Source organism: Limulus polyphemus, unplaced genomic scaffold, assembly GCF_000517525.1.
Source record: "Limulus polyphemus unplaced genomic scaffold, Limulus_polyphemus-2.1.2 Scaffold17, whole genome shotgun sequence".
In the NCBI taxonomy this organism is placed as follows: domain Eukaryota; kingdom Metazoa; phylum Arthropoda; class Merostomata; order Xiphosura; family Limulidae; genus Limulus; species Limulus polyphemus.
Window position 1 is genome coordinate 1,838,699 of NW_013665627.1, and position 15,830 is coordinate 1,854,528.

At 32.8% G+C, this 15,830-nt stretch overlaps 1 protein-coding gene across 1 annotated transcript in view; it reads right to left on the reverse strand.

Annotated features, from left to right (window-relative positions):
- Positions 1 to 1,300: 1,300 nt before the first annotated feature.
- LOC106457601 (Krueppel-like factor 5) overlaps positions 1,301 to 15,830 on the reverse strand; it is a 23,877-nt gene continuing 9,347 nt past the window's right edge. Inside the window, exons 2-4 of the mRNA XM_013917042.2 lie at positions 10,885 to 11,842; positions 7,875 to 7,934; positions 1,301 to 4,765 (exon numbers count right to left, since the gene is read on the reverse strand). Coding sequence (XP_013772496.1) covers positions 4,578 to 4,765; positions 7,875 to 7,934; positions 10,885 to 11,842 — 1,206 coding nt within the window. The 3' untranslated portion in view covers positions 1,301 to 4,577. The remainder of the gene's footprint in view (positions 4,766 to 7,874; positions 7,935 to 10,884; positions 11,843 to 15,830) is intronic.

The window sequence follows — 15,830 nt, forward strand, 5'->3', positions numbered from 1 at the left end:
ATTCCAGTAAAATTAATTGAAAAGTGTTTAAGAAAAATGTTTTATAATCAGAGCCATACTAGGAACACGTTATCTCGAATAACATGTCATGGCTGTTATTAATCATTCAAAAGTATTTACTTTTGTCTTTCCTTTTGGAGAAAAAATACACGCCATTATTCAAAGCTTATTTTCTGAGCAATAACAATTGAAACGTTATCTTTTAAAATTAAGTAGTAAAATTAAGGTGTTTTTTTTTAATGTATAACTGTGAGCTATGTAAATATATATATATATATTTGAAATCCCTGTATCAGAAAGATACTGTTTCTAAAAAAAAAACACAAATTAAGATAATAAGCTTTAGTAACAATTCACATCACTATCTTATTATACACATAAATATTTTCCAATTACAAACAATGATTTTCACTAAACAACATTATATTTAGAATAAAGAAAAGCATTATTCAAGTTATGTATAACTTGGCCTGACCGTAACACTAAATCAATCGTGTTGTGTTTCACAACTTTATTCTTTTAACTAGATAGAAGTATAAATATCATTAAACCTTTAAAAACACGGAAATTATTTTGGAAAAAAAACAACGAAAAATAGATACGGATTGGTTAATATCTGTAAACTAAGCAAGTGTAGTTTGATTTCTTTTTTTTTCGCTTTAATATCGATATGGATGTATAAAATATAGAAATGTGTTTCTTGTTATTAAGCGCAAAACTGCAAAATGGATTATCTCTGTTGTGCCCATTACGGGTATCGAAACCTGGATTTTAACGTTATAAGCCTTTAGACTTATCGCTGAGCCAATCAGGAACATGTAAGCTTAATCTGTATAGTCAGTAACTTTAAAAATAATCGCGAAGGAGGGAAGGCTACCAGCCGGCATCACCCACCGCTAACTCTTTCGCTACTCTTTATACCAACGAATAGTGGGATTGACCGTCGTTTGATAACGCCCCCCACGGCTGACAGGGCGAGCATGTTTGACGCCAGATTTCATCCTGTGGCCTGCAGATTGTGAGTCGAACACTCTAAACACCAGCCATACCAGACACATACAAAAGATACGGATTCATTTTCATTTCCTCTTTATGGATACTTTTACAGCGTGACCACAGATTTCTCAACTTTATTTGTACTCGTTCGCAAAACAAATATTATATTTTTATGTAATGTAAAACAAACCCATCCAGTCATTTAAAAAAATCTTTGTAGTATCGTAAAATTCCATTTATTTATAAATTTGTTATGCTATTATTTGCTAATTGGATTAGAATAAACTTTTCAACTCGAAAGATCAACAATGTTTCACTCAACCATTTATTCCACAAGTATGTATAACAAAATACATGTTATCTTAAAGGGAATGCTATCTCAACAAAACGTTAACTCATGAGCTCATTGTTGTCATTTTAAGTACAAATCCACTTTTACAAACACTTTTATGACTGACAAATCGTATTCAAATCGAATTGTAAAACAAATTCACACGATTGTTGGAAATTAACCATATTTTATAACTCAAAATCTTCACAGCTATATGTAACGTAAAGTTCGTCTCTGCCTGTCCCTTTTTAATGCTATTATAATTTATATTATTGAAAGTAAAATACAAAATCAATTATCATGGTGGCAATAAGCTTAAAAATAATAATAATATTATTAGATATAAATATTTACAATATAATTAAATTTTAATTATACTTAGTACAATATGACATATGAGAAAGACAACATTAATCAGTTGTTAGTTCTGGATGTGACGTCTGTTCTATCAAAAAGGAGAATAAAATGTTTTATTAATAACAATAGAAATATTTAAAGTTTAAAATGGACTTCTCAAACCAAGATGTTTCGTTTCGTTCAAATCTTATTTTTTTTGTTCCATAAAAACCCTATTGTTTTGCACTTAGTTGAAAATAAATAGGTATATAATAAAAACCAGTTTGGATTTATTATTAGCATTTTTAATATCCGAAAATATGAAAAAAAAAGGAGTAATTTAAAAAGCCACATAATACTAAAACAATCAAATTATTGAAGATAATAAAAGCCGTCTTTTTGTACTAATAAAGTTAATTAGTATTATTATAATAAACACACATTTGAGGAGCGACTTCATACCACATACTGTGTTTTAGATTTTTTCTTTCTTGCCATTTCAAATCCCACATTTAATTAGATAAAACACTTTTACAAACACCTTTATGACTGACAAACTGTTTTCAAATCGACTTGTAAGCCACAGATTAGGAAAACAAAAATACTTACGTATTGTTTTACAAATTAAAATCTAGTAAAATGATGCAAATAAATTCCATTTTTATTTCTATCTTTTAACTGCAGTAGTTCAATTATCTGTCAAACGTAACTGTTATACAGTTTCAAATGATTTGACTTTCTTGAAAATAATTAATCAATCATTGTTTATTAGAATAAACAGAGAGAGATGTCATGTGGTTGAATACTATATGAATCTTTAAGAGGACAATTTTTAAACATTTGATGTGTTTCATATGTAGAGTTATTCGTTTGAGCCAATTTTTTACAATTTCAATGACTTTAACATTATTAAGTTTGAAAGTATATGCAGGATATTATTAAATAATCATATCCTTTATGTTTTGGACCACCATCATACTTAACACTCAAAATGTATCTGTAGAGGTAGAGTTATAACTAAACTTACAATGAATATACTTTTACAAAGATAAACGAAACCTCTTTAAAGGGGTGAAAGCAATAATGAACTACAAAAATAATTTTCTCCGTTAAATGTAAATAGCACTTGTTTTTCAAATTTAATTTCGAAATTGCTTTGATATACAGAAAACTAGTAATGATCTTTTTAACTAACGTCGTCTTGCAAACTAGTTCAAATTTAAAAAAAAAACTGTTCATATCAAAAATTTAGGTCAAGTTTATAATAAGTTTCCTTTAATTTTTCAATCGTAACGAAGAAACTTTTTTTAAGGGGACATTATTTTGGTCGTATTTCCAATAAACTGATCTACATCTTTATGTAAAAATATAAAGTCACAATTTCTGCTCAAATATTAAGATTGAACAATGGTATATATTTCCTTTTCAAATAGATATGAACGTTCCTATAAAAATATGACCAATTACATGAAAATGTCGCAAATTCATAATATTTTTCTGGATTTTTGATCATTTCTTTCACATTTCTAAATATCATTATATGTTTATTTCATTCTTCAATTTGATTGTTTTCCCGCAAAGTACAAACAAAGAAATGTATTTCATTTTTTCAATGCTAAATTTCTGTCAAACAAGTTTACAAAATGGTTCTCTTAATATTTAATTTCTCTGTTTCGTTTATAACGTTATTCTAAATGTTAGTAGGATATCAAAATCGTTTATAACTTCCATGCAAATAATATATTAAAAAACAAGAAAGGAAAGTGCAAAACAAGAAGAAAAAACACATGTGTCGTATATGGAAATGATTTTTAACTTATAAATATTTGGCATCAGAATAAGCATACTTGCTGGTGTCTATGAAGAAAAACCCGTTAAAGCATAACGTAACCTGCAGCTAACAATAATACATTCAAACAAATAGGCTGAATTTTAAAGAAAAACAAACCGTAATAATTCGCTTTGTTTTATCTTGAAATTTATTGTTGTGAACGTGAGAATTTATTTCATCCCAAATCAAGCTAAATATCTTAATTTTACAATAAATCATATTCTACAATGAAATCATTCCTACCAGATTAATTAATGACAACTATAAGAAGTTGGATTTGCGCAGCTAATAAGCAATAGATATATGTACAAGTTTTTACAACAAAAATGATACTGCATCTACTGAAAGAAAAAAAAAACATAACCTGCATAAAAAGTGCAAAGTAAAATTATTCGAATACACAGAACCAGAGATCAACAAAGGTCTTCTTGCATCTGACGACGATGTCCCCCCGGTGGGACAGCTGTAAGTCTGCGGACTTACAACGCTTAAATCCGGGGTTCGATTCCCCCGCAGTGGAAACAACAGGTAGCCCATTGTGGCTTTGCTCGAAAAACACACACACATACACATCTGTAATTCAGTTCTTCTTTTACAAACACGGAAGTGTATTTTCTCAGAACAACGTGAAATCACGGACTTAAGTGGTCTGGAAGCTCATTCTTTGTTATTATTTTATTTATTTGTTATAGACATCGCTTCAACCGGTGCTCATAAGAAGCTGGTTCGAAAGACTAATTTAAATGGCACCAAACAATATCGCAATACAATATGTTAAGATGGCACTTTTTTCACAACTCCTTCAATACAAAATTAGAAATTCATAACCATTCATAAAACAAGGACGCACGAATACTGACAAAATATATATGTAATATCACAGCTCTCTTGAGTCACACATAGAACTGTTTTGTTTTTCTTTTTTCACAATTACATGAATTTACAACCTTAGTATACCCATCCATAAATGGCCAATGCATCCCAACTGCCTGAAGAAAAAAAAAGCAAAAACGATCCCAGCAATAGCAGAAAAATAACAGCCGGTAATTCGTTATTTTTTTATTTTTTTTTACTGCTTTGCTTTTACTTCACCTTAGGCATGTGACGCTTCATATGCAGAGCAAGATGATCTGACCGTGCAAAGGATCGCTCACAAACTTTACATTTAAAAGGTTTTGCACCAGTGTGCTTCCGATAATGACGAGTCAGTTCGTCGGAACGTGCGAAACGCCATTGACATTCGGGCCATTGGCACTTGTACGGTTTCTCTCCTGAAAACAATAAAATAGACACAAATGAGATTTTCCTCGTCATAAATTAAAATTATATATATAATAAAATATCGTTCATTAGGTGCTAATTCGTTTATTTGCAGGATGATTGTCTATCACATTTTCATACCCAGTTTAGATTTACTCCAACGAACATGTGAAGTTCATTGAATCGTCATGTAAGTAAATGCACTTTCCAAACAATTAATGTGGGAATATAAAATGTGTTACCACAAGCTAAACATTTTGTAATTTCAGAAGAAACTTTACCCAAAACTATAAATTCATAGAACTTATACAACTCATTTTGGGAAGTTTATAGACTAAAAATGTCTTTAAAATAGGTACGTTATGAATAAAATGAAATACTTTCAAAATTAACAAGGGAACAACAAATTTTTGTATTGTTTTTTGGGGAGCACACTGAAAGAAAACTCGAATGTATGAATCTAAACCACCAATACTGCCAGAGGTAGAGGATGCTATTGTTCGAGAAGTTTGTAAAATTACTTCCGAAATCGGCCTATGTTATAAAATGTGCCAATCGGTCACTAAAATGATTCAGGAGTACCCAAAATTGTGGAGGTAAGCAGTTGGACACGTGCAGTAATGAAAATGTTGGTACTGTTTTTTTAGTCATTCTACTGTATTATGTATGATATGAGTGTTGCTTCTTTAGCATGTTACAAAAAAAGACACACACGAAACAGAAATTCAGCTTTCAACATTAATATTTGTTGGATAAATGTATCAGAAAATCTAAGGTTTTTAAAGCGGTAAACAACCGAAAAACTCATTACCTATAAGTGTCCGGTTTAAGATTAACATAGACAACTAGCTATTAATTTATTTAAATACTTTATTGTTCATCTACTACGCCTATAATGACTAGGCTGCTTAATAAAACATAAGGAAATGCGATTGATTTCTCGACCTTAATACTTTTCTTCTTCTTCACGAACCACAATAAAGCACGGGTCATCTTTATTGAGGCTAACCGGAAACCTAGTTTTCCGCAGGATACAGTATTTATGTTTTATTCATATTTGTATATATTCTTTTGAGTGAGTGTATGAATTTACTATATGTTTTGTAAGATGAAGTTTTCTATCAAAATTTACAGTTTTATTGGAATTCTGAAAATAATATCTTACTTTAAGACCCATATTTAAACGTGTGTAAAATTGTGTTAGTTACCTGTGTTAAACTGGCTTTGCCTAGTCATGCGTAATACAGCTACTTCAGCCAAAGTAACAGTTAAACGACGCAATCACGTCGCTAACGTTGACTAAATACGAGGAACATCGAGTGGTTCAGGGGGGTTATGTACTGCGTAAGTAGAGGTAAAAAATTTAAACAAAAAACATAAAAAACGAGTTCTATTTCATCTGCTGAACAAACTAGGTTGTGAACAGTGTAATTATAAACAAAATAAATAAACTGAACAGAAGTAGGCGTTCAATAGCCATCGGTGTTTCACCATTAGGGAGAAGGTAACAATACAATTGAGTGTATGGTATCACCGGTAAGATCGCTGTTTAATCGCAACACGTATTATTACGTTAACACGTCTTTTATATCATTTTGTTAATAAGTATAAATATAAACATCTCTCATTCATTTTTATACAGGAAGTATTACGTATATCAAGTTATTTTACTTTTCATTTGCTGCAAAGCTTTTCTGGATTTTGCAAGTTTTCTTTCTTTCTTTCTTTTCATATGTGGAGAAAAGAAGTAAGAAGCAAATCCAATGACAAAAATATCATTATTGGTCAAAACTGTTATATTTATTGAAGATTGCCTATTCGGTCAGTCTAAAGAAACGAATCCCACATATATGTGATATATCTTGCAAGATAAGTTGGTATTTTCTATTACTGGTAACTTATTTTTTAAAGAGACCGATTCATCAATTTCGATAATGAAAGGTGAATACGGCAATTTTCCATTGGTAATATAAACGCTTTCTCCTCTATATTGGTTAGTCAGCCCCCTATTGGGAGAGGAATTAATTTTTTACTCCCCGTGGGGTTCACGTTTCTTCGAAATTTACTTTGACACGTGTTTTTTTTCCCTCAATAACAATTGCTACACTTCAAGTTCAATGATAAATTACAACAAACCCACTATATATTTTGTATGCGTTGTAAAATGTGACGTGCTTTTAATTTTAACGGTTGGATAAGAGCGTTTAATGAAGTCATTAAAGTGTAAAAAACAAAAACTAATCTGACATCTTAAATTAATTTCGATCAAAGTGCAAACTTATACGTATAAGTAGGTATGCCAATTAACTTTAGGGGTTAACATATTGCTAAATTTGAAGAAGTATTAAGGAAAAGAGAGTCCCAAGTTTAATTGAATTAAATATCTTGGTTTAAAGCAAAGAGGGTCATAAGTTTAATTAAATTAAATGCTTTGGTTTAAAGCAAAGAGAGTCACAAGTTTAATCTAATTAAATGCTTTGGTTTAAAGCAAAGAGATCCACAAGTCTAATCTAATTAAATGATTTGATATAATGCAAAGAGGATCACAAGTTTGATTTAATTAAATGCGTTGCTTTAAGATAGAATTTCAACTAAGAAACTTTGCTGTTTTCTTTGTGTAAAGCTAAGCAATGGGCTACCTACACTTTGTAGAGCCCCCGGTGGCACAGCGGTATGTCGGCGGACTTACAACGCTAGAAACCGGGTTTCGACACCAGTGGTGGGCAAAGCACAGATAACCCATTGTGCTTAACTCCAAACGAACGAAACACTTTTTTAGAGCAAGGTGAATCGAGCCCCAGATTTTGTGTTGCAAGTCTGTAAACTTGCTGCTGACCCACTGATGGAAATTACTTAGAAAACAAACAAAAATTGCAAATCACACAATTTGTCAATAACATATTTAGGCATTAATTTTTTTTAAAATAGCAAAATTTACAGTGAGGAGGTGGCTCTACTTTTAGTTTACAATAAAGGTAATCAAACAAGTGATTGAAATGGCATACCTGTTCATGTTCTTGTAATCTGTATTACATGCAGGTGATCATTCAAACAGTTCGAAACATACAGATAACTATGCAAACAACAGATTAACAATAAATATAACAACCACTGCCTTACCTGTGTGTATACGTTGATGAGCTTTAAGATGCGAACTTTTGGTATAAACTTTAGTACAACCTACAAAAAAACAAATGGAAGTATATACAACCAACATCAATAACTGAGATGTGTTATTACTAAAATACAGATATACAATTAACGCTTAGTATTGTGCATTATTCCATAACTCATTACTACATTAGTCTCACTCTAGGATCCAACAACGCAAAATAAAATAACTGGAAATTAACAGCAACTCCACACCATTAACAACTGGTTACTCGTGTTCTAGCAGAGGTTAATAAACCTATTAACAACGAACCTTACAAACCCACATAATCATTTGAAAGAAACGGGGAATTAACCATATTTGAATATTTCTGTGTGGAATAAATTCTTTGGGGTATAGTTGTATCAAACTATATTTTTTGTTGTTTATGTTGTTTGCGTTTTTTTCCTTCGGTGGATGGGGGTGCTAAACATATAATTGATTAGTTTCAACTATGCATTTAGCTCTTCTTTTTTTCCTCTAGGAAAAAAAAATAGTGTTGTTACCCCAGAAATCCCCTATTCAATCAAATGTTGTTATCCTAGAAACCCCCTTCTCAATCAAATATTGCTATCCCAGAAACCCCCCTTCTCAATCGAATGTTGCTATCCCAGGAATCTTCTATTCAAACAAGTGTTGTTTGCCTTGAAATTTCATGCTTAATCAGGTGTTGTTATCCCAGGAATCTCCTGCTCGATTAGTTTACATAGGAATTAGATTGATTTCCAAAAATAGCCACTTATTGGATTTTATAAGCTAAATATTGTACAAATAAATTAATATTACTGTTTACTACTTTCTATTATTATTCCCAATGTCCAATCATTTATTCATTATTTTGTGTACTGCGAACAAACAAAAAAATAATTGATGTGCTGTGCAAGAAATGAATCTATTCTAAGAACTTCTGAGCGAAAGAAAAGAAGAATATGCCAACAAAACTACATAAGTTGTTTGTTTGTTTGTTTTTTGAAGTTAAGCACAAAGCTACACAATGGGCTATCTGTGCTCTGCCCACCACGGGTATCGAAACCCGGATTCTAGCGTTGTAAGTCCGCAGACATACCGCTGTGCTACTGGGGGGCACATAAGTTGTCTCATGAATTGTAATTTTTGGGTGATTTTTAGAAATGTAAAATTGACAACTTCAACGTGTACTATACGATTTTATGTGTATGATCAATGTTCTATGTTTGTTCTTAGTCAGTATATTCTACTTATTGAAGACTTATACAAGCATATAATTTATTATCATTATTAGTATATAAAGACTGTAAAACCCCTTCCATATTTTTGATTTACTAAAACAATAATGCAGATTTGCACAATATTATAAAGAAGCTTGTAATACATTGTATTGTTTTTATAAGACATGCAAGCTTGATTCTAGTTGTTATTGCATTTTTTTCTTTATTAGATTGCACTATTTCTGATGCACAGTTTACTAGCTCAAAGTATGCTCAATGTAGTAGATTTCTGTAAGGCGTTATTTCAGTACTTAAGGAGCGGTGCGTGGACTAGTGATTAGCGTGAACGGACTGTGAATCCGAGGGCTCGTGATTCCTGTTCGTTTGCCGTAAACAAAAATGCGCTCCACACTTTGGAACCATTGTGCTCTATGAGAGTGAAGGTCAAATCCCACCATTCAATCAGAAATATTGTTGCAAGATATGGCGGTGAGTGCTGTTGACTAACTGCCTTTCGTCTAGTCTATCAGTTCAAAATTGGGGACGGCTATACACAGATTATGCTTTGTGTAATTTTGCACGTAAATTCTAAACCAAATAAAACCTTTAGTGTTAGCGTTCGTTTAATACATCCCACACACTTTAAACATAAACAATAAACAATTTAGTTTTAAATTTAGATGGTGTGTTCTGCACATTAAAATAATACCCTTGTTTTCTAAAATGCTCGATCTGTTTTATGAAAAACTTCATATGAAAATTCATCACGTTCTATGGGTATATTAATGAAAATAAAATGCATTGTGAACAGACCTGTTTTTGTTTATAATTTTATTATACCATTATATACTACCACGTGTATCCGTGTGTCAAGAAGTAAAAGAAAGGGTTTTCTTCGCTACGTCAAGTCAAGTAACAACATCCCCGATTTTCTAAGAGATTTCTGATGCTTAGTCAAAGCCATCAATATGAACTCTCAAGCATTTTGAAAGCTTTAAAAATCTCATGAAGTTAATAATAAATCTGGATAGTATTAACGGTCATTAACAGTCGTCAGTTGTAAATGGATGAATACAAAACCGTATCATTTTTAAGGATTTTTTTTTATCTGCAAGAGACTTTTATAAATTCCTACAGTATTTTATAATATTCAACCACTGTGCGTAATTGGCTGATAATGAAGTTTAATATTCTAAGTGTTGTAATTCTCAGTTGTTTTATGTATTTAACAAATTAAAATTGTTAAAAAAACATGTATAATATTTTTACATCTAAATGATTAAAAGCATTGATAAAATGAACTATAAATGTATTAAGGAGAGAATTATCACTTGTTCTTATTCAGTTTTATTAAACCAAAATTAAAGAAGACTTCACAAAGAGATCAAATCAACAATATCATAAATGAACGTTTTACTTACCTAATAAGTAGCTTTGACAACTAATTTGAACCACGTTAGTTGTCTGTAAGCAATACTTAGATATATTTTTAGTCTAAACTGAGTAAGAAGTTTCCCTTTCTAACCTTTAAATTAGTGTTGTCGGTTACTACTGATAGACATGTTAATAAGACCACAATACTGGGCATATTAACACATAGATAGGTAGTGTTTGATTTAGAATACAAATTACTGATATGAATACACAAACTTCGAACTTACCAAAGCCCAAATTATCATTTTTTAATACACATACCCCAACAATTTATCAGTTCTGACCAGTTATTTTATGTACCAATGTTAAGATTATCCTAAAAACGAAATCGTATCAACTGCTATAAATCTCTACCTACCTGGGTAGTTACAGTGGTGAATTCTTCTTTTCTCTAGTTCTGGGTTGTTTCTTCTGTTGTATCTCATTTGTTGGCCATCATGAATCAAAGAACCAGGCAGAGCAGCTTGTAGCTTGCCGGTGTCCGGATATGGCGGTGGCGGTGTCCGACGGCTTTGCAGAGACAGGGTTTCCATTGAAGGACTACCTGGCTCAGAACCTGGTGGTGTGGGTGGCATGTATACATGAGACATGGTGAAATGAAGACCCATAGAGGTAAACTTGTAAGACTGCATGCCACCACAAGACGTCTGTGGCAACCTTTGGGCCATGCTCGTGTTTTGAAGCGGAACAGCCGTTACTGGTGTGGTCGAATATTGTCCATTTAAAGACACCTGTGGTATAAGCTCAGGTAAAGAAGATGGTCTCTCTTGCTTGATATTGGTTAGTAATGGGTCGTGGCAATTATTGTCTAATAGGAGATTGTTGGAATAAGGGCATGAAGGCAAAGCTTCTGCTTCTGTCTTAACCTGCGGAAAGTCTAGGTTTTCAGCGTCGAACTTATAGAAGCGAGCTATCTCCTCCCATAATGACGAAGGAACAGATTTTATATCAGGGCTGGACACTGGTGCAGGTTTCACAAAGACATCATCGTTATGTCTGCCATACATAAAACTGTTGGAGTTAAGTATGCCATTTTCTTGTGGTGCAACATCCTGTCCTTGTTGATGGTGGTGGTGGGGCTGGTTAAAGATTACAGGAGACACGTGGACATCATTCATGTTGAAAGCCTTTTCGTCTGAGAAACTGAGAGCACCAAAAGAAGTACAACCAATGACGTTTTTCAGGGTGGCTGTCAACTGATCGCTGTGTTCTTCGAAGAACTCGTCCACTTGTGAGGCACTCACCCTACGGGGCTTTTGCGCGGTTAATTCCTCCACGTGCTGTTTACCAAGATAAGCGTCAAGTTCAGCGCCAACCTGACCCACAGAGAGAAAAATACATGACTTTCAAAAACGAATCCATGGGGTAGTGAAAATGTGTGTATAAATCGATATTATTTAAACGGTATTATATAAGCATTATGAACTAAAGCGATAACAAAACTCCACGGCTTAAATGTTTACTTAATACGAATACACATATTTGTTTTTTCCCATACTATGTTTTACGCAATGTTTATGTAAAAGTGTGTGTAACAACATTTCTCAATATCCTCTGATAATGTGTGATTGTTTGTTTGTAATTAAGCACAAAGCTACCCAATGGGCTATCTGTGCTCTGTCCATCACGGGTATTTAAACCCGGATTCTAGCATTGTAAGTCCGCAGACATACCGCTGTGCCGGTTGGGGGGGGGGGGGGCTTTGATAATGCAAAACAAAATTATCAAAAATGGGGATTTTCACACAGACCAGTCGATTACATTTCGTAAAAGCCGACATGATATCCTCAATAATGAAAATTGAGTTTTGTGTAATCTGCTCATTACATGATGGCAAACTACTTCTATTTCTACTCGATACTCTTTCTTTGTTCCAACTTTTCTCTGAACGGAGCTGTGTTAATTCATGTATATATATGATGATAGAAGAATATATATGTAAAGTTGTTAGCTCGAGTTTTATCTTCATAACCAATGTTTCCAGTTAAGATGACGTACCTCTAGTTCGTACCAATAGATTAAAAAATCTGCTTACTCTACAAGCTAAGTACAACATGACTCGGCTATTAGTTAACTAACTATTTCAGTGATTTCTTCGAAATACCTGGCAATATGACACTGCTCAGACTTTCGTCATAACTTCTTACACTTATCGTTATTATTTACGTGGATTTTACACGAGAAGTCACTTGCTACCAACGCTGAAATGATAAGTTTCATCAATATCTTTTATCTCAAAAAATATGTGAGCAAGTTTACTAACTTTCCTCTTTATTCTAGTAGAGTTAGATGTTAGCCGGTGAAAATGTTGACGGGCGCTAATGGTCGTTTTGTGTGTGTACGTGAAGAACAAAGAAAGATTATTTGTTATTTCGTTTTGGAAGTTCGTGCAAAGCTATAGAAGGGATATCTTTTATGCTGATATTCTAAAAGAAAGGAAGCCAGTCAACAGCACTCACTGTACTCTAATCGAATAGTAAGTCATGACCGTCACTCTTTTAACGCACTCCCAGGCCTAAAGTGCAAAGTGTATTTTTGCGGCAACAACGGAACGAGAACCACGGACCATCAGATTCACAGTCCGGCATGCTAATCACTTAGTCATACCAGGCCCAATACGAAAATAATAAAAGTAGAGGCAACAAATACGCATCTTTCTTTGAGTTTTTATGCCATTAATAGCTTCGAAAATGAACGCCACTTGATGGCTGAATGGTAAGTTTAAGGGCTTCTTACGATAAAATTGTGTAGCTTTGTGCTTAACAACAAACAAGCACATACATTTAAGATCAGAAGGTTATTTTTTTAAGGCAAAGCTGCATAATGGGCTATCTGCACTGTACTCATTATAGGTATCGAACGCCCATTATTAGCGTCATAAGCCCTCAATCTTAACAATAGGGGGGGGGGCTCAAAAGATTAAAAATTCGTAATCAATACTTAATAAAAGGCGATATTGTTCACGTAAATCAAGCTTTTAAATTACTTCCCTCAACAATGTTTGATATACATTGTTAACTGATATAGATAAGAAAGTAATTATTTTAAACTAGTCAGCTATAAAACCGTTCTTTTATATTTCGGCGTTTCTATTTCTTGTTTGGCTATCTGTCTGACTTACTAACTGTTGATGTTTTATTTCTCGGCATACTTGTCTCTGTCTGTTTCCTTTCCCGTTTTCTTTCTTTTTTTTTCGGTTTACACGTCACGGGTCCTATTCGCTAAGTTAAGCTTGTCCAAAAACAATATCACTAATAATAATCATTTTGGTTTCTCCTTATCTCAAAGCTAGGAAAAAAATACTTACTCCATTTCCTCAGTTATATAACTTATCGCAACTTATCACTCAAAGGAAACAGTATGATGATGCCTCTGAGTCCAGACCTCTACTAGTCAATGTGTTCGACAAGGTGTTAGGTTTCAATACTTGGACACTTCCAGCTTTGAACAGTTTTCAACATTTATATCATACACGCTGATTGGATATTTCTTCACCACGTACATTCAAGTCTGTATGTCGTTTACAGTCTGCACTGTATATCACAGTTACTCAGACAATGTCTTATTATATTACTGACTGTATGTTCTTTCATCAAGAGGAAGGAAGATGGCACAGGAAGTTCCGGTATGGAAATGTAACCCCCCTCTTTCTCTCTCTTTAAGCAGAGCAATATTCAGTAATAGCCTAATGCTGGAAAGTATAATTGAATCCACTGATATAATAACTTTGTTATACAAATTAATACTCATAGGTGACAATGTCCATTGAAACCGCATTGGGTAACACTATGCACTTATTATCCGTAAATTATTAGCTTCTGATAAAAAGTAATTAAAATAACCTAAAAGTGAAAGCAAAGAAGAATGTAATGACATGTCAACTACACAATATCTGATATATCAAGGTATACAAAAGTAAGTATACAGAACACAACTGAACAATAACTCAGTAAAGCGAATTCTGTATAAGAAACCGACAAGAAGTACACAATATTATAAACTAGGTATAGCTTAAGCACTCAAATAAGCTTCTTCTTAAGCTTAGGCAAGCGTTCAGCAAATTCTTGTACTATACATCCGGAAGGATGAGATGAAAGATATCGACAACATCCGTCACAGTGAGGAGTTATCTGCGGTCCCAGCCGTTCAACTTAGGCAGAAAATGATAACTACTTGCTAGAAGACTTCAGAGTTAGGGGAAATTAAACTAAAATTCTTGGTAGATGGGAAATGGAGAAATTTATCTTAATGTATTTATTATCAAAACCTCATATTAGGATTGCCCACAGTATATGTGTCTTACGCTCTAACTGGAAAACTGAAGAAATATACATGTTTGATGTTCTAGCTTCTGTAAGGTTTCTGATTTGATTTTTCTATTCTAATTATTACCATAATACCTTCAAAACCTTTTGAATTATAAATATGCTTAAGTTTAGTTCACTTTTCTCATAGTTATATCTAACGTGTTTAACTTTTTTTTTGTTTTTTGGTTAAGATTCACAAGACTAGAGATATCAAATGTATTACAAAACCAGGAAACTAAGAGAAATCAAAATTTTACACAAAACCGAAACGCAGGAAATACTTTCTAAATATACATGTATATATAAACACATAAAGCATGATAAACCAACTGTAGACCAATAAAACAGGAGCTACTAAATGTACAACAAGACGAAAGACAGAGAAAATCAAATGTAGCTAAAACAAGAACAAACAGGATATACCGAATGTAATACTGTATGTGCGAATTTCTGTGTTGTTTCGTATTTGGTAAGCTATTGTTTTTTGTTTTTGCCTTCATTAAATTGTATGCTAATCGAAGCAAGTATTTTCATAAATGAATTGAAACGCCTAAGAATATATATATCGAGTAGTGTTTAAACATAGTGCTTTTAGCTAAGCCTGGTCTCTAGAAAATTCTGAATGATGATAGTGTCACAACCAAAAACACCATGTTATGTATTTATTGCTGTGTTAGAGAAAACAGTTTCCCGAATTATCGCGTTTGAACAGGATACGTGTCATGTGATTTCTTTCTTTCTATGTTTCACTGCACACAGATTTCTTTTTATAGAATTTTAAATCATTTCAAGAGAACGGACTATTTTTTTTCATAAATACTTCAAGACAACAGACCTATGCAAATTATTCCATAAACAGTTACATTACCAAAGATAAGTTCGTTAACTTCTACAAAGGGGGGGAAAAAACACGCGAGAGAAACATCAGTTACGAATGAAATAAAAATTGGTAAACCTTAGACGGTTTCTAATTAAGATTGTTTGTTTATTTGTTGTT